The sequence below is a fragment of the Lepidothrix coronata genome, unplaced genomic scaffold (genome assembly GCF_001604755.1).
Source record: "Lepidothrix coronata isolate B3197 unplaced genomic scaffold, Lepidothrix_coronata-1.0 Scaffold168, whole genome shotgun sequence".
NCBI classification, from domain to species: Eukaryota; Metazoa; Chordata; class Aves; order Passeriformes; family Pipridae; genus Lepidothrix; species Lepidothrix coronata.
Window position 1 is genome coordinate 1,987,555 of NW_016690348.1, and position 20,540 is coordinate 2,008,094.

The window sequence follows — 20,540 nt, forward strand, 5'->3', positions numbered from 1 at the left end:
GATTAAACATTCCAAGCGGACCTCCTTCTCCTTTATCTGCAGCTGTGATTGCTTAGTCAAAACCAAATAATGTTAAACCAACTAAAGTTGTGCCTGTAATGTAGCTAACCTTACAGATACAAATCTTGATTTTAAGGACTTCTAATACTGTCTTATACAATATCCTCAGAAGTAAGCTGATAAAACACAACCTAGATACCTGCTGACCCACTCATCTTTGGCTGAGGCTAAGGTTGAGGTAGTTGAAAAATGAAAATTGACTTATCACGAAATCACAGCTTGATGGCTGCCAGAGATTCTATGAGGGTACTCAGATATGTCAGTGCAAAATAATAGCAGAAGCCTTAACAATATGAGCACAGAATGGTATTGGAAGCACCATGGCTACAAAGAGAAGGCAGAAACTTAATAACATTAAAACCATGTAATTCCCTGAACCAGGTAACACTGGTTTTAAGGATAGCCAAAGAAGAAAGAACTAGCAGACTGTATTGGTAAACATTTAATGATGACCTCAAGCAAACAGGAGGACAAGGAGGAACCATTAGGATTACCATGCTCTTCCTGGGGAAGAGCTTGAAACGCTATCAGTTCACTGTAATGACCCTGGCCCCTTCTTTGTAGACAAGATGGATGCCATCAACCGTAGGACCAAGAAACATACAGGAAGAGTAACTATGAATATATCTACCAAGTGTATCAGTTTTATCTGCATAATTACTGGGAAGGAGCAGTAATAACTGGATGACTCAGACTATGCACTAGTAAATGGGCTAATAAATCCATCATTGTCTGGATTAGACTAAGATCTCAGTAGACTAACAAAAGACTTTTGACATCAAAAAACCCACATAAAATTGCACAGGAAATCCAAATTCAATGACTGGGGGCAATTCAAGCTGTAGTCTGCAGTGCAACAGTGTTTTATAATGAATGACTCTCACAGTTACATATACACCAGGAAACTAAGCTAAAACAGGCATAGCACCTCACATCTAGTGTTTTTCCTCAAAGTTTCTACAGCTTAACTTCACAGCAATTATGTTTCCTCAATATGTTTTATATGCTTGCACTCATACATGTGCTTATGTAAATCTTTTAAGGTAATCCAACCTTCTTGTTTGAAATATTTATTTTCCCCAATGAAGTCTAAAACTGATATATAAACAGAATAATACTGGACAATATTTAATAGATATATAACAATGAAACTTAAAACCATGCACAAGTTTCCTATATTTTTGTAATATACACCAAAGCTTGTCAAGAAAGTCACCTTGTAGACAGTAATCACAAGGCTAGGCTTTGCGAATGAAGAGAGTAATACATCTAACAAAAAAACCTCTTATACTAGTATATTTTTAAACTGATCTGTCGAGTGTCAAAAAGACAAACAAAACCTGTATCAAAACCTTGCCACTCACCACAGTGAATTAGAAGGTCATCATGAAATTCATATAACTCATCCCGAATCTCCTCTGGACAGGGACAATCCTCTCCCAGTTGAAAATTCAGCAACATATTAATCTTTAAGGGAATTAAAACATAGTTAAAACACTGAGATAGCCTAAGACATATTCTAATATATCGCCATACTTTACCTGTTTATAATCAAATTAAAATAAAGCACAAATTTCTTATACAGTTTAAAGGAAATACTCAAGCAATGATACTTTGTAAGCTTTAATTATGATTAGCATACCAATACAGAAAATGTATCAAGAATAGTGTGGCCAGCAGGACTAGGGAAATGATCGTCCCCTGTACTCAGCATTAGGGAGGCTGCACTTCAAGTACTGTGTTCAGTTCTGGGCCCCCCACTTTAGAAAGGACATGGAGATACTGGAGCATGTCCAGTGAAGGGCAACAAAGCTTGTGAATGGTCTAGAAAATATGTCTTATGAAGAACAGCTGAGGGAGCTGGGTTTGTTTAGTCTTGAGAAAAGGAAGTTAAAGAGGGGCCCTGTTTGCTCTCTACAACCTGAAAGGAGGTTGTAGTGAGGTGGGGCCTGGTCTCTTCTACCATGTCTGCAGTGAGAGGACATGAGGAAATTAAGCTGAGACAGGGGAGATTCAATTAGTTATTAGAAAAAATGTTTTCACTGTTAGGGTGGTCAGGCATTGGAATAGGTTGCCTAGGTTGGAATAGGTTAAGAGACGTCTGAATCTGGCACTGGGTGATGTGATTTAGTGGTTTAAGAGTTGCAGTGGTAGTGCTGAGTGGACTGTTTGACTTGATGTTCTTAAAGGTCTCTTTCAATCTTGACAATTCAATGATTCTATAATTCTACAGGGACACTTGATAATAAGACTATTTCCTAGGGACAGAAAAAAATATTTCTAACATACACATGTCAGTTCAACACTAACTTCATGCTAACTTTGAGCAACTAAGATTATCATCATCTTACAGTACTGGATGAATCTAAGCTCCTCAGCACTGGACAGTAATATTCAAATTTTCTATGCTGTTGAGAAATCTTTAGTAAAAAATTTGAGAAATTACTTTGGTTTACAGCTTAAATTCTAGAGTAGAGGCTTAAGCATTCTGACATTCAGTATTTTGTGGCACAAAACAAATTTTATTTCAAATTCATTTTGATTCTCCAGCAATTCAAATGGTAGTTTATAAGTCAGGACTCTATTTTATCATCATAAAGAATTTATTTAATCTTTAATTCAACCATATATTTAGTATTACCTGTTCTTGAGGAGGAGACCGAAATTCTTTAGTCTTCTTGGCAGTCAAAGCAGCAGACATGTTTAAGGCTTGCATGAGTTCATTGTACCTGTATTTCTGATTATACTGCAATTTTGATACGTAACGGTCTGCAAATGATACAATTGCTTCCACTCTATGCTGTAGTTCACAGTCACAAAAATAATTGAGTAAATGACACATCTAGGGTAGAAAAAAACAGACTTAAGATTAATTGTTTTACAAACTGTGGGGAAGAACTGCAGTGAATTGCAGATATACTGCATCGGATTGTAAAAATTAGACACATTTTTCTCACATTTTTGTTTCAACAATGTAAAGGTGAAAAAATGTTGTACAGTTTCATTATCTGATCAATAATACTACATTAAATTCACAGTTTTTCACTCCATGCACCCAAAATATGTAGACAACATGCACTAGTTTGGCTTGGAATGGTCCTTTAAAGATCACCTGGTCTAACACTTTCCTTTTTACAAAATAAGTAAGTATCAACTTATCTATTTTGAGTGTAGAAGAACTGCAGGAACATTAAATTTGGTTATTAAACATGAGGTTATAAGGCAAAGTGGAATTAAAGACCTTCAGAATTTCAACTCTTTTAAAGTAGAGAACAGATAAAAAGCACAATCTTTTTTCCATTAAGAGTAGAACATAAATAATACATTTATATTAAATGGTCACCTGAAGCTTAACAGATTCTGGTAATCTTGTCTGCAATAAGCCCTTAACAGGAGCTTTTGTTTGTTTTATTGCTTTCTCCCCAGCTTCTACATCTTTTTCTTCAACTTTTGTAACTTCTTCCTTCTCTGTTCTTTCTTCTGTTTCTTCCTTGTGATCTCCAAACACAGTGGGATCAATGAGGAGTAAAATCTGCTTCACATCATCATCATCAAAAACACCCATTATGAGCAATGTTGCTATCAGTTTAAGAACAGGAACAAACTGGAATGCAACTTGTCCTCCAACAGGGTCCCGTATATGAGCACCGCTACACTGTACCGCCTCTGTTAACATACTTATGGCCTTGGATTTAAGTGTCTCAAGGGGTATTTCTGGACTGGATGTCTGATGTTCTTCAGTGGTCGCAATAAAGCATGGAGTAGAAAAATTAAAGGTTGGTTTCAGACAAGTGCTAAGCCCTACTCCAGGTAAACCATGCTTCTTTGTTTCATTGGGATACAATTTAATAGTTCGAGTTTCATCTGTAACTGGAATGATAAATTCATTGCTCATCATGAGCTTGGCTTTCTTGGCATGCTCTAAATGAATACTAATGAGCAAGTCGTAGAATCCAGAACGTAGAAGTCCAGGTAAGTATTGATTATCTATTGTAAAAAATAGCTGAGATATGTCCACATGGCTACAAAGTGCATAAGCAACTCTAGTGTTACCCAGAGCACTAACTGAGCTATAGAGTTTTAAAGTGTGGTAGTGAAACTTCATCAAATCTTCTTGTTCACACAGTTCCAAAATATCAACACATCTGTTAGAAAATAAAGAAAGAGAAACCAATCAATCCTATGAATAATAACTTTGTAAAAGAAAAGTTTTGTGATCTCTGCACATTTTGGTCAGTTCCTCTTTAAACCACTAGTATTAAATTAATAGTAACTAGTCTCAGTATGTGCATTGTCCAAACACAGTAAATGGTGGCAACTGAGATTGTTTAAAATTAATACTCCTTATGAAAAAAACAACCCAAAACAGAAGGTATAGGTGCTTTTTGAAATCTATGGTAAATTAGAACTTGTTTTTAAAATAAATATATTTGTCATGCTGAAAATCTGTGTTATTACTGTCACTAAGGTGTGCCTTTCTAGTTTACTCAGGATTATGGTTTCATTTTTTCCACAAGACACAGTATTTTTTAATCTTTTCTTGAATTCAGTTTTATGAACAATAAATTAAGTTTTTTATTGAATTATTAAAAGAAATTTAAAAATAACTGAAAAAAGTGCAACAGTTAAATTATCTTTCTGCTATGCTTTTACCGATAGTTTGATTTTTCACTGGTTATGATATTTGATATTTGGACAGATCTTTTTTATCCTCATTTTGAAGATAAAATCTAATGAAAATCTAAGAAAGGCATGACCTTGTCAATAAGAACATAAAAACTTAATTCATGTAAATTCAGTGCAGATGATACAAGAACAGATTACATGCTTTTATTACAGAAAAAAATCAGCAAATTAGTACTTGCATATTCTTTATATTTGTTTTTTTCAGGCTGAGAAAAATCTTTAAAGATTTTTTTATAGATCTTTAAAGATCTAGAGATTTAGGGTATGTTACTTTATAATTTAAATAAAATCAAATAGCCACTTTTTCTCTCATGTATGCAAAAGTCATCACTTGGCATTAAAGTTCAGTCTCTTGTACTTAAATTTTCTGATCTTATCTGCTTAATTATTGTTATAGCAGATAAGATGAGAAATTCTCAACAACTATGGTGTAAATATTCTCTAAGGCAGGTTTAATCAATACTCTGACATCCCGTTTCAATACACTTTGTCCACATTAAGTAATTTTATTTCCTTACAAATGTACCTGTTTTCTTCTGGGATATGAAGTGCCATCATCTGCAGTGGTTCCAAACACTGCACAACCCAGCCATGACGTTCACTGACACGCTCAGTTTCTACTCTCAGAAAGCTGTTTGGCATTCTGCTCCATAAAACAGGTGTAATTGTTTGCACATCGAGGCGAGGGGGACACTGAGGAACAGGATTTCTTTCTTCACTTTTAAAAATTGCTGCTGATAAAGGCATGGTATTCTGAAACAAAGAAGTGTATTAAAATATTTTTGTAATGTCTAATTATAAATAAACTGATAGCATTAAAAGGAAGTATAACTTATAAATAGCAAAGAAATCACAGAAAGATAGACGTTATTACAACAAACAAAATCCATTAAATAACTGCAACATTAACGGTGTTCTCTTCAAACAATATGAGTTTATTTTGACAAATGCAGATAAACAATTAACTGCATATATAATTACATTTACAGAAGCAAACACAGAATTCAAATTAAGATTCTTGCCCTTGATTCAATTTTCCTAAACAAATTCAAGTGAACAGGAATCTGCATAAGAATAAACAGATTTAAAAGAACACCTTTACATGAAGGTTCTCTTTTTATAAAATATAAAAATATTTCCTACCTTTAATTTACCAAGTTCAAACTGAACCAAGTTAGTGCTTGTAGGCTGTAAAAAAGCTGCTGGAAAAAGCTTCGTGTTTGGTTCAACCTAGAAATGAGATGAGGTTGAAATGTTTTAAAAATTAAAAATGCAAAAAAATCTCCTCCCTGAATATGATATAAAATAAATTCTGTATGGCTTATACTTTATCATCAAATGACTCCAGACACTTTATTAGAGTGGTGAATAGTGTCTACTTGTAGTTCACCTCTAATACAGTAAAGCATTTGCAGTTATCTTTATAGGACCACCTGATTTTCAGACAGGTGTATCTGTTGCCTTATGTGATCTCAACAGCTCTCGCAAGAACATTGTGTGGTTTCTTCTCAGAAATATCCAAACTCAACCCTTTGTACTAGAGGGTGAGAGCACATGTGATTAGGATAGTGCAAATCTTTATTTCCTTTCAAGATTAATGCTTTCCTAATACATATTCTAAAAGTAAAATAATGTAATTTTTTTAAAGAGCTCTTTATTTTCAGGCTTAGCATCTGTCTCTAGTCTTAAAAAATTGCAGTGAATCACACTGAATCACAGTGCTACAGTTTTAAAGTGTCTGGTTGTGTTTGGGATTTTTGTGACTGCTGTGTTATCCTTCTTTCCCCATTATAGTTGGACTCAAAGTGCATGTCAGTGTAAGATCAGTTTATTCTGAAGAATTCTCTACAAGATCCCCCACCACTACTGCCATGAAATAGAGATTATTTATAATATAAATTATTAAATTGTAACATGTGTTTCTATTATAAATATAATATTTATAATTATTATATTATTAAAATATAATTATAGATTAGTATATTATTTAAAGAATGTCATTGCTCCAGGGGAGCTGAAAAAAAGTACATCTATACAAATAAGTCAAAGTCTCAAAAGTTCAATGAAATATATTATTCATATCATTGTGCATTTTGTGTACCATGTATACACATATACATTATACATACTGAGAGTCAAAAAATTAAATTAAAAAATACATATTCTTTTGGACGAAAAAACAGCTCCAAAACAAAATATAATTTAAACAAAATGCAAAATTATACCCTATACTGAAAAAACCATATTCAGAATAAAGATTTTTCTATACTATCACTATTGGCATAGAAAAAATAATATAGGGCTAGGTATGTACATTCCAAACTTTTTGATAAGGAAAAAACCACAACCTCAAATCCAGAAACAAAAGGCATCTTGGACTGCAAGACATTACTAATGTGCCTATTATTTCATCAAAGTCTGAAGATAGCTGAGACAATATAACTCTCAGCCTCTGACCAAAGATAGCTATTTCCTAGTAATAATAATTGAATTTGTAATTTCTAGCCATGTCTGAGGATCAGAGAACTATTACTAAAAAAGTAAAATAAAACATCTTTAAACCAATATTTAAGATCTCCTTTCTGCTACAAATACCTTAACTGTGACCTGACAATTAATGACAAAATCTCAAATATATATGTATACTGTATCTTCCCTTTACCTTTCTAGTGGTTTTGTTTTGTTTTGTTTTCCTGAATATCACTGTGGCATTCAATAGTTAAATCAGGAACTACAGCAAAATTCATTTTATCTCCACAATGTATTGACCCATAGACCTTTTAAAATGAAAACAGCATACAAATATTGTCCTCTTTCAGTTAAGAAAGCTGAGAAGTGCAAGAATTTATACAACTAGAATAATTACCTAGACCAGACACATATCAGTTATTTGTGGCAATTTGGGCAAGTGATTAGATTTATTACAATATTTTAAAGATCGTACTTTATGGTAAAAATATTCAAGAAATGGAAATTACATAACGCTATTCTCACTACTTTCAAAACCACAGAAAATACTTAGATGACTCAAAATAAGCAAAAATTGAGTAATATTTCACCCTCAGACTTAACAATCCTGTTGGAATATACTGTTTTATCTCTATAAAAAGTGCTGACTTTTCTCATTTGTCAGCAGACCAAGTGTTATCATGTTTATTGAAAAACAATTCCAAAAGCAACTCCAGGTATTTTTCCATGACAAAGAGAAGAAACAGAAGAGAAATATTGGTATTCTCTGAGATAATTTTAAATTTAATACAGAGAACGTGGTTATATTAAATGCAAGTCATATGAGGAAAAACCTGAAAGTGTTTTCTACACTAAATTCAGTAACAGGCCTCTTCTACATCTGTCTTTCCATAGATCTCCTTACAAAATAAGAATAGCTAAAGGCTGTCCATGAAAAAAAATAAACAAAAACCCATCATAAAAAAAGCATACCAAACTTCCAGGTTTTGTTCAGAAGCTGTCATATTAATTTGTACCTAGTTAGAAAAACAACAAAGCAGGGCTCAAGCACTTTAATTATGTGGGTTTTTTTCCCAGGATGTTGACATTCAATATCCTCCCAGTGTGGCACGGACGTTTCTGACCACTATTACAAAATATACCAAAATCACAGCTTCTAGATAATCTCCTACCCCCATTTACAGGCTATGTGCCACCCTGCCACAATCATTTTCAATGGAGTCAGTATACAAGTTCCATTAAATTTAGTCAGATAACATTTCAGTTTTATCTGGATTAAAAATCTGGGGGGTGACATTGAAGAAAGCAATGAATTGTTCCTAACACTGGACAACTTCTTCCACAGTGGATGCTCTACTATGGACAACAGATCTTACTAAGAGAAAATCTCAATAATCTGGTGCTGAAAGCTTCTGTCAACTACTGATCCCTTTGCATAATGACTTTTCATTTTGAGCGTGTTGATAGTATTTAGGGCCCACCGCATTTACTTTGGCTTTGTGCATTAATGCATATTTGAATTTAAGATTTTGAAATTTATCAAATCACAAGGTCTCCAAATCACAGCTATCTGCAGAATTTTTTCTTAATTCATACCAAAAATTACAACACTTATAGTTTAATTTTGACCTTATGCTAATTTAAATATTTTCTTCCCCAGTATTGTATAACAGATTCAGTTGACAAAAAGTATTTTAAAGAATAAGGTTATAAAACAAGATTTAAGGTTATAAATCAAGATTTTGTATCACATGAACTGAGAGGTTAAAAAAAATATTTCTCTGAACATATCTACCAATAGTCCTTCCTCAACACTTGAAACAACTGTAAGAAGCTCAAAAAAATGTAGCCTTATAGTAGAGAGAGTGAGAAAAAGAGGGATAAAATCAGAATGATGTAGGAAAACATGTTATTGTCACACAAATGGTGTTCGGTTAGATATCTGGAAAAGAAAAATAACATCAAAATCAGCATCTTACTAGATCGCTTTCTGAAAATCCGATAATACCTGATAACAACTGCCAAGTTCTCTTCCGTTGGCTGTGAATGACACCATTCCAGTAGCCAGGTCAACAAAGCATCCAATTTCTATATCAACATTACTGCGACCTGATCTCTGGGAATTAGCAACTACATCTCCTCCCCAAACCATATAGCAGTTGCTGCGCTTCACACTGAAATAACAGCAAGAACAAAGTATAGGTCACACTGCACTTCAATATTTGGTGAAGATGTACTTTTTCAGTGGAGTAATAGTTAGAGATCCTCAAAGGTGCTTGTCATGCTATAAGTTTTTTTGCTCATTAACAATTTTTTTTTCGTAATATATGCATTAGACTAAATAAATTCTTTCTCCTATTTTAAAACTATGAAAAAATTTCACAGGCCTCTGTGTGCACATATAAGATACAGTAAAACAAACAAGTTTATCTACAGTGAGTAAATACAGATGTTAAATGAAAGAAACATCACAAAACATTCTTTCAAATGGAACATTAATGATAAATATATTCACTCTAAGAAGTCTACATATGAAACATTCATATAAAAATGAGCACAGAAAACCCAAACTTCATAACCAAGTTTCTCATTAGTTTAAATTAATGCTTAAAATATCATAAAGCTTGCAAATAATTAACTTTTGAACAACAGTATTAAAATATAAATTTAATAAGTAATAAATAAATGCATACCTTTCATGAACCCTTCCTCTCTCATCTCCTAAAGTAACTGTCACTGTACAATTTTTATTTAGGTCAAAATTCTCACTGTAAAAATGATAGTCTGGTGTTACCCAGCCAACCCAGACAGAGGATGGGTCTTGGCCAGCAAATATCCTTAGTGAGTAAAAATACTGAAAAGAGGAATAGAGCATATTAGTAATAGAAATCAAGGAATTTTATCAAGGAATACTCAAATAGTGATTTTAAAAAACCCCTCCAATATATCAAACTTTAATAGTAATTCACATTCTCTTAAACGAATTTAAAATGCTCTTAAATTAAAAAAGCAGACAGTGGTTTAAGATGGTAAAGTTTATGCTTCAAGTTGTGCAACTCTGGATATCATTATTTATAAACATTGCTATATCATAGCAAATTATTAAAAAGGCTACTTTCAACAGATCAATTTCTAAAGAACATTCTGCCACACTAAATCTACTTCAAAGCATTTGATGAACGAAGTATCTCAATATATTTACTTACTGTAGTAGAAGGAGCAGCAATTTCTTGGCTGTGCTTTCTACAGATAAAGAAAAATTAGTAAATAAGTTTTAAAAAAAGGTAGTAAAAAGCTGCTCATTATTAGACTAAGTATACTTACAAGCTAACTAATGTTTGCTGGGTACGTAATATGCATTAGTTAAGACTGCAGAGGATACAAATATACAAGAAAAATAATTGATTGCAGTTAAGGTGCTGCTTAGAAATGAATAATTTTAAACCTTTTGAAGCACCTCTTTAGATATGGTTCTCTTTTGTCTTTGCAGCAAAGGCGGGTTATAAATCAATTAAAACCTTCAAGAATAAAAAAAAAAATCTTAATAACATGCCTCCTATGCTATGTGTTTAAAAACAACTATGAAATTTTGAGTGTAAAATAATAAAGAATAATAGAACATATTGCATTTACATGGAAAGCAAGAGATAGGATAACTAAAGCCAAGCCTGACCGTTTTTGGAAAACATCAGATGAGGCATTTTCCACACCCATGCCAAAGTTGAACGATGAGTGGAACTCAACAGGCATACTCAAACGACAATATATCATGTCTGAATTGCTGTTCTGTGTGCCAAATGTTTTGTGAGTTACTTTTAACCGAGGTGGACTTTCAATGGTTCCATCAATTCTCCATATCTAAAAATTACAGAAATATTTTAAAATAGTACTATCCAAAAAAATTCTGAAAATTTTCATTAAGCAACTAGAGAATGAGAAAACTGAGAGAGCCAACTTAAATTTTTCAAAAATAATTAACTTCAAAACTATGCAACTTTGTTCTCTGACATTGAATCTAACCTGCAAGGGTTAGAGCAAGGGAAGCAACAGATTAGGTATATTCTGATTACAGTATTTCAAGTTGTTCTATACAGCATAAAACCCCCCCTATATATTTTAGTAAATTAATTAACTTTGAGTGCACAAGACATTGAACAACTGCTTCACAACAATCAGTAGTTTTCTACCACAATGAGCAAAAATATCAATTAGAATTGTTCAGATGGCCATTACGAACTATCACAGTAGTCTGATACCACTTTCCCTTGTTCTGGAAAAGTGAGTATGTTTTTAAATTCAGTTACAGGAACATTTAAAAAAATTTTAGAGACAGGAATAGTGTTGAGGTGATCCTGATGAACTGAAAAAAATGCTGAGATCATTTAGCTGGAATTCAGTGAAAAGTATTTTACTTAGAAAGGAAATGTTCAGAGAATTATTAAGGAATAGTTGGCTATATCTAAATTAAAGTAAATGGCTTAGATAGTTTATAATAAAAGAAAACTTATCAGGAATTCAAACTTATCATTTTGGAATATATTAATAACAAATATTTTATAGAAAGTACAGGAATTATTATTCTGCTCCAGAGTACATTAGTCAGGGAGTTGTGGAATTCCTATCACTGGTGCATCATAAGAATGAAAAAACCACTCAGCAACACCACAGGTACACTTAAATATCCTCAGACTTCAGCTGAACAATTTTTACACATTTACGAAATATATATAGTAGAGAAGGTTTAAAAAGTGAATGTAGGCGTAAGATAGAATATAAAAAAAACATAACTGACATGTTTCCAGTAACTAACCACAAAATAAATTAGTAACACACATAATAAAAAAGATAGATATATCCATAGGAATCTACACTGCCATAAATGAAACTGAAGATAGACAAGATCATCTGGAATTATCCGAGTGACTTAATAGGTTTATATGACAAAGTATCCGATGACAGTAAGTATCAGTAAGGGTTTAATGTCTCAGCTTGCTAAACAAACAGTTGTTAAACAGGTGTCTCCCTAATTTGTAATGTTACCTTAATGTGAGGATGATTTTTTGGTACATTGACAAATGTTGGTAAGCGTTTACTAAACCACATAGCAACATCTCGGTTCATGTTGACAGCAAAAGGTTCAAAACCTTCCTGAAGGCCACACATTGTATAATACTTGAATGTACTGGCATCCATTCCAAGGTTCATGCGACCAATCTGAGATAGGCCCAGTGCACAAATTGGAACAAAACCTAAAGAAACAAAAATCAAAAAAACCCCAACAGTAATTTAGTTAAAAACTTCTAATCCTTCTAATTTGGATTGAACTTTAGCTCCTACAAGTAATGCACATGAAATGATGACATTAGCAAGGATTTAAAGCCACTTTAAACACTAATTTCTAGATTCAATATAATTGCTACCAAAATTTCTGAAGACTTAGGCACTATCCTGTTTATTTAAATATTAAACCAGTTCAAAGTTGTTCTTAGTAAGTAGTAGATTTGTGTGAAAAATAAACAAAAAATGTGAAGTCAAGAGGTAGTTTTGTGGACAATCACATTTGAAAATATTTGCTCAAGTCAGTTATTAATTTACTAAAATAATTTATTTTAGGGGCCTCTGGTGGTCTAGTGGTTAGGGTGCAGGACTCTCACCGCTGCGACCCGGGTTCAATTCCCGGCCCCCCGGGCAGATGGAGCTCGTCAGCCTTGTAAGGCAATCCATCTAAGAGAAGGTCACTCTAAACAAACCTACGTTCTGAGACCCTCACTGCCACTGTCCGAGTTTCACTCGGCCCCGGCAGATGAACCTCAGGATTAAAGGGTGGGCTCAGTTCAGCGCACGCTGTGTCTCACCTAAAAAATCCACTGCGCAGGCTCGAAGGGTCAATGACCTTTCCCAAATCTTCGCTCCCGAAGACTGGCCATTATATAAAATAATTTATTTATCTTCCTCATTTTTAGACTAACACACATGGTGTTATACAATGAGTTGGACTCTAGAAGCCAACCTTGGCTAGATCAGAGTTATTTAACAAATATTAAGTATGATCTCTGAGGGCACTGAAGTTTCAAAAGGACTTTGAGAAGAGGTTTAGTTATCTCAGTACATTGTTGCTAGCCTTCATTCCTCCATCATTCACAATGGACACACACTTCCTCAATGCTAGTACTTTTTATGACTCAACTCTTTGATCTCCATATAACTTTATAGCAGCCAATAGAGAGGGAAGAAAGACTGTTGAACTATTTCTCCATTTCTCAAGAACCAGAACTTGGAGACAACAGTTCAACCCCTAAAGGAGAAATTTTCTCTCCCAAACTTTAATTTAAGCCTTCAGAATAGCTTTGTTAAGGCAGATCCTCATTCTCTACTGTTAGAAAAACTCTGTCCATGGTAACATCAAAGAGGGACAGTGAGCAACTGCAAAGTCTTCTGGCCATTACTAACAGGTATGAAGCTACTACTGGTTGGAGAAGCTACACTTACAAAAAAAAAATGTCCACTAAAACATAAAGCAAAACAGTTTGAAAATATGTCCTGCCTTCTTTACTACAGTCATATAGATCCTACTTTTAGAAAAAACAAAGACCAAAAACAGAAGATGAAAATTATGCCAGGTAAAGGATAAATTCAGATCAGCTATGAATAGGATGAAAGAAAAAAAAATTACAAATCACTCAACTTATATTCTTTGGGTGCAGACTCTCACCACATAGTGAAGGACATATTCATTATGTCCTTCACGGACATGAGCATAATACATTTATGCTCCAGTAAGATAATCAGAGACTACATTTTCAGCTTTTGAGAATTTTTCAGGATACTTATTACTACCATCTCTTAGTACTGAAGTTTAGTCCTGAGAGTAAGCCTATCAAAGAGCAAGGCTTGAAGAAAATTTACCCATTCCGACTGCTAAAATCCCATTAATGTGGTCAAAGGAAAAAAAAGAAAATCAATTGGTGCCACAGAAGCACTCTCAAAATAAATATTTATGAAGTTAACGTGTAGCATAGTCTGAAGGCTCACACCGGTGAAATATCATTTCTCAGCTCACTGAATCATTATGACAGACTAGTTTTTCTGGTTGTTGTTTTGTTTTCTCTTCTCATAACCATATGACTAAAAAAGGGAAATTACCATTTTCTATTCCAAAGTCGGCAAATGCAAGTTCTGACCCTTTACTTGTTATTAGCAACTCGCCATTCAGAGTAAAGATAATTGATTTGTCATCCAAGTTTATCATACAACCAACCACATCTCCTGGTTGCCAGCTTCGTCCAAAGAATCCACTACCTTGATGCCAACGCTGGCCCTAAATGGAAAAACAAGTGAACAACCACAGTGCTAAAAGTAGAAATTAAATACAAAGTAAATAAAGAAAAACAAACATTTCATTTTCCAGGATCCCCAAGTAATTTGCAAACTGATCATGGGTTTTGTCTTAGAGATAATAGAGACAAAGAGCAACTAAGCCCTAACTTCAGCAATTTAGAATCTGGATGATAACTACTGTTCACTGGATTCCACTTCTCACATGCAGTGTATTTATTATCTTTCTGCTCTTTTAGGAGTCAAGCTTGGGAAGGAAGAACATGCAGAATGCAGAAAAGACAGAAAAGGGAAAACAGAACTGTGGTTCCCTCTTCCAGTCATTGAAGAACCTTTTGTTTGATTTTTGTAAAACACCACATTAAAAAAATGGAAGTGAATGCTGTATTTTGTTTATGGTTGCGACAGACTTCTTTAGTTGGTTGGGTAGATCCTAGGAAGATATAAACCAACACATCTTTATTAGCATAATTTCAATTAACGGAACCAAAATGCAGATACTATTCTGCATGAAACAGGGCTCAGAGATATATTTCTGTGAATCAGAAAAAATTCCTGTACTTGATCTGGAGTATACAGAGGAAACCTATACTGTAGTTCTCTGTCTAGCCTGTTCATAGGTCAAAAGAGGTAAAGGTGTACTGACTTTGCTTCCTTCAAATACAAATGCTTGGTCATCAGCTCCCAGCTCTATGTCAGGTCGGCAGCCTGGCCTGGCCCAGCCAACACGCATATCTCCACCTGTCACAGCTTCAAATTCAAAGTACCACTTTCCAGACTTCACTGCATAAGATTTTTCTACTCTGAAAAATCGTATCTTGTCGATGCTGACTTTTTCCACTGTTTGGTCAGCTGTAAAAATGAACAGAGAAAACCCCCCCACTTTTAATAATAAAATTAAATTATAAATGTCACTGACTAGCTTTTCATCTGTCCCCAGTATTTTCTATCTCATCTACCATTGCATATTTAAGAAACTTCACAGTAAATGTTACAAAAAGAGTAACAGTAGTCAGCATGCAAAGGTTACCACATTCTAATTCTGTACAGGATGAGGGATCATCTGCTATGTAGAATCAGCATATTTCAATGTACCACTCAATTCAGAGCCCCAAACACAAAACTGAGTAGAGGAAACAGAAGCATAAGATTACTAAATGCAATATAATCCAATGCAATAATGTAGTATTATAATACAAAAAATTATTTTCCTACACAAGTCAATGCATTTAGAACATTTTTTTAAAATTACAGAATAAGTTTTGTTTCATTTTGGATTTTTTGTTGAAAATTACAGTGTTATAGCATATATGAAGAAAAACTTCTAAACAAGTTTTTGCTCCTGATTTCAATTTAAAAAAATTATTAAACTTGGTGAGCTTCTTTGAAGACTGCTTAAAAAACTGAAGTAGTCAAACCTAATCTACATACTATGTAATAATTCTTTTTAAATGCAACCTATATTATTTTCTTTCTTTCCTTCTTTCCAAATGAAAACCAGTATGCCCACTCACACTCCAGATTTTCTCCAATCTAAAAAATCAGGTAATTAGAATTATCATGTCATTAACTACAGCCAATCTTTAAAAAAAACTCCCAACAAAGACCTAAATAATATAAAAGTAATTTTAAAAGTGTCTCTGCACCTTTCATTAAAATTCACTGGAAAAATACCCTACTATTAATTAATATCTTCTGTTTTCCCTATATTTCAGTTTTATGCTTTTTCACAGCACCGGGGGGAAAAAAAGACCATGATTCTTTTTGGAAGTGCATACCTATCTCTTGGTCAGGTGGTTCAATACTATAACCATAGCCTGCAAATGTTCTAACAGCTTCACGGAGGCTATCTCTGTTTGATTTTTTAGTGCGTTCATCTAATAATGCATATGGCACTAGCCGAGGATTACGTTTGTTCTTAAGATCCTGAAAGGGGTTATAAAAGAGAACAAAAAGAAAACTCTGTTTAAACAACACAAAGACTTTTTATAATAAGACAGAATGTATTCTGAAATCATGTTAAGATTACAGAAGAGACAGAGCATTGACGAAGAAGAGTTCTATGAATGCAAGCTCGATTATTAATAACGGAAGACAAGAATGAAAGAGAAGGACGGAAATATATTCCCATACATCCTGCAGCTGCAACCATACAGGTCTTACAGTCTACTCAGACTTTCATGGTCAAGGTTCCTTTTCCTGCTTCCCACCCCCTCTAATTTTTCCAGATATTACACAATATTTGATATTTAACTTCTTAACACTCTCTTCCCAATTGATGTTCTAGAATACAAAATCTCACATTCTTTAGTTATTCCAAATGCACCTAAAGAAGTTCTTACCTGCTGAATGCCATAGGTCCATCCTTGCTTTATTCTGTCTTTTGCCCAGACATTATGTGCATTTTCTGCTAGTTTGTCAACTAGAAATTCTTGAGAAGGTAACAATTTCACTTCAGAAAGATCAAGAGGGGCAGGTTTATATCCATTTGACATCATGTAACTGTAAGTCAACAAGGCAAAACAGAGAAATCCCAGTTATGGTATTTAAATCATACTACGTGGCATTCATGGCCTGGGGCTCACTTTCTCTCTCCATTTTTTTTATCTCCTATTCTCCCATTTCTTTGCAAAAATCCTGCATTACATTTGGTCATTGACTGGGATATAAACTGGATTCTAGCTGACAGTCTCATTTTCCACCTACTCCCACACTAGCTAATTAAATGTGACTCAGATCCATATATGCATGCCTAAGTGGTGCTACAAAACAACAAAATTGTTGTTGAATGACTAATTTTTATATATTTTTTTAAATTTGTCTTTTAAACCTTTCAAATAATTTCTATTTTAAAGATCTGTATGATGACTTCTTATGAAATTATCTTTTATGTATTATTAAGTATGGCATTTTAATTCACTATTCTGTAGGGACTGCATTACCATTTTTCCAACAGAAAAAATCATTTTAACTATCATTCGTCACACTTTTTCATTGACTAATAAGTTTAGTAGATTTTTAGCCCTAACTAGTACCTTTTCCAACCCTTCCATATTGTATAAAGACTACCCTCCTTTTAAGACGTGCAGAATCTCTCTTGCTCAAATCAGATAATTTCCATTTGCTAGGACAATTCATATAGGCAGTAGGTATTTCAACAAGACAATAATATTAAACCAGTATTATCATAGACTGCCTGAAGATCTTTTTCCCTTTTTTTAAATTAATGCCATCAGCTGGATCAAGATTACCATTTCCCATATCACAAAACTACATATTTTAGTGCTCTCTTTGAAAACCTAACTTTTTTTCTCATGGATAAAGCTGTTTCAGGAAAAAAATACATCTCGTGGATTGATAAACTGATTTCTCTTTCTGTCTTCAAGTTTTGTTGCAGAACAGGGCTTTAATCTGTCCCAGGAGGACTACAGGGTCCCCACAGTCAACACTAAAATACAGATGTAATCCTTGATTAATCTTCACCATTTTTGGGATGATTACTAATGATGACTTAAAGAAGTCTAAATAAAAGACATATTCAATTCTTTTAGCTCTGATTGCCACAGTTTAGCTACCAAATAGAAATTAAAGTAAAAAATATATATTTAACACAATAATCCGCATATGTACATTTTCAAGAAATGTGCAACATGGTAAAACCAGTAATTTTCTACTTTTCCTCTTTAAAGAAATGCATTAATAATGTCTATGGAAATGTGTGTATGTTGAACAAACCTTTTCTTGGAGGAGAGAGGAGAGGTGTAAATTGAAACGAGTTATGGGAAAATGGTATAGCTTCTTTCAAGTAGATAAATTTACTATCATACTCATAAACTGTTCTTTTCCATGAAGCAGAAAAACACTGAAATGTTGCTTTTAACTTTGGAGTGTCTATTTTAAGATCATGTAACACAATTGCATGTGGTTTAAGTATGTGACTGTTTCTGTCTCAGAATAACTTCACAAGGTGATGTAACACAACAGTATTCACAGCCAATCATCCTCACAGGCAGGGTAACAGCCTGTATTGATCTGTAAGACCATAACAAGTATGGGGCTCATATTAAGTATTTTTAAATGACCTTAAAACATTTTATATTTATAATATATAACAATTATCATAAGGTACATACTTTTTAGGAAGTTTGACTTTTTTAAGATCTTCCTCAGCTGCTGGATGAGCATGAACAATGTGACATCCAAGGGCCAAAAGGGTTCTGCCAACATAAAAAAGTAGCATTACTGAAACCCAACATTACACTGCTCAAATAAAAATTTTTTTTTATTTGACTATAAATACACAGAAGAAATTATATTTAAAAAACAGGGAAGTAATTAAAAACAATGGGATTTTAAGTTATATAACTATATATATATATATATATATATATATAAGTTGTATAACAATATATAACAATAATAAGTAAGACCTTCAAAGTCTAAAAAGGCCCAAATCTATAGCTTGAGAGTTACACACTTTATTAAAACTAACAGGATTTGGTGGTGTTTCTTCCTTTGTATCTCTGTGGAGACATTGTTTTTCTAAATCACTCTGAAGGGGTTCCTGGGACTTCTGGCAAAGTTAGCAGAACACACTTTAAATGAGATGTTCTAATGTTTTTTATATCTTAAAACAGTATGATTTGCTTGAATAAAAACAAACAAAAAAACTTTATATTCTTAATATTTAAATCTCACTTGAGTGTTTCAGTTGACATTTGTAGATTATAATTCTTCTCTGTCTCAGGTAATTTTGAGAATTCCACAAGACAAGGATGATGCCTTTTATTATCATCTCGTATCTGCAACAAGTAACAGAAAATAGTACTTTCCTGATATCAGAATCAAGAATCACAGTAAAAAAACCAGTTAATTCTTTGCAATAATGAAGACACTATAAGCAATCTCTTTTATCTTTTATCAATGACAGCTACTCATCACTATATAAATGTACTTTCTCATGATTCATTTATAATGCACATTGTAATTTATAATGTGCATTGTAATTTAATGCACATTATTCATTTATAATCCACAATTAAATAACAAAAGGAATTTTTGAGGAATTTGAATGTTTAAAAAAGTCATCAAAAAGTTAATATCACTGTCTCCTTCCACCTTACATGTTCACCTATTGCTGGTAATGTACAGACAGCCATTAAACATCCAAATCCATGTTTTCTGGTAGGATACTTAACCTAATACAGGTGACTGTACCCGGGCAGGTCATTCAAAATATACCTTGCCATATGTCCAGCCCAGTTCTATTTTATTCATTCCCCACAGTTCATGGATGTTTTCAGCTAGCTTGTCCCTTATCTTTTCGAGATGAAAAGGAAGAGCAATCTAAGAAAAGAGAATAACAATTTCAGAAATAAAAAAACATTCGTTACCATACCTTCTATATCCAAGATCATCTAGTTTGGTTAGTACACCACAACACACAAATGAAGAATTGCTAAGAAAGGGGGAAGCTACCTTACTTTTTATAGTGTGAATTTAAATTTTGCACAGATATATTTTATGGTCCAATTATCGCAAATTTCACATACCTGACTGGTGTCTATTGGACAAGGGATAAAAGAAGCTTGCGAGAGGAATTGTGTTGTACCCAACAAATCCCTCACTCCTTCAAAATCTCTTTTATATTCTTTCACTGGTTCCAGTTTCATCTTCTCTTTTGGAAGCAATGCTTCATAACAGGGAGCATAGCCAGCAGGAGGCAGAAATTTAAACTCTCCATGACGTCCACCCAACAAAAAACGAACTCTGTGCAATTTCCAATGAAGCAGTTAGACTCTCAAATAGTCAGTATATACTAGCATCATAAATAAATCATTTAGAGACTTAAACATTTATTTGATTACCATCTACAAAGATGCAGGTGCACTTCATGTTTTCATGAACACCAAAGAGTTACCAAGGATTGATACGAGCAGATACTATCAGTTACACCATCACCTACCCACTCTTTTTTGAAAATTTGTTTT

The 20,540-nt window shown here is 33.5% G+C and overlaps 1 protein-coding gene across 2 annotated transcripts in view; it reads right to left on the minus strand.

Annotated features, from left to right (window-relative positions):
• Positions 1-20,540, minus strand: part of RYR3 (ryanodine receptor 3) — a 218,916-nt gene that overhangs the window by 110,553 nt on the left and 87,823 nt on the right. For both annotated transcript variants that reach the window (XM_017829727.1, XM_017829728.1), the window contains 18 exons: positions 20,103-20,319; positions 19,792-19,896; positions 19,249-19,352; positions 18,684-18,767; positions 16,893-17,052; positions 16,329-16,476; positions 15,197-15,402; positions 14,359-14,533; positions 12,256-12,464; positions 10,889-11,073; positions 10,422-10,458; positions 9,909-10,069; positions 9,224-9,389; positions 5,890-5,976; positions 5,273-5,499; positions 3,404-4,205; positions 2,702-2,902; positions 1,425-1,527 (listed from right to left, as the gene is read on the minus strand). In XM_017829727.1, the coding sequence (XP_017685216.1) occupies positions 1,425-1,527; positions 2,702-2,902; positions 3,404-4,205; positions 5,273-5,499; positions 5,890-5,976; positions 9,224-9,389; positions 9,909-10,069; positions 10,422-10,458; positions 10,889-11,073; positions 12,256-12,464; positions 14,359-14,533; positions 15,197-15,402; positions 16,329-16,476; positions 16,893-17,052; positions 18,684-18,767; positions 19,249-19,352; positions 19,792-19,896; positions 20,103-20,319 (3,377 nt within the window). The remainder of the gene's footprint in view (positions 1-1,424; positions 1,528-2,701; positions 2,903-3,403; positions 4,206-5,272; positions 5,500-5,889; positions 5,977-9,223; positions 9,390-9,908; positions 10,070-10,421; positions 10,459-10,888; positions 11,074-12,255; positions 12,465-14,358; positions 14,534-15,196; positions 15,403-16,328; positions 16,477-16,892; positions 17,053-18,683; positions 18,768-19,248; positions 19,353-19,791; positions 19,897-20,102; positions 20,320-20,540) is intronic.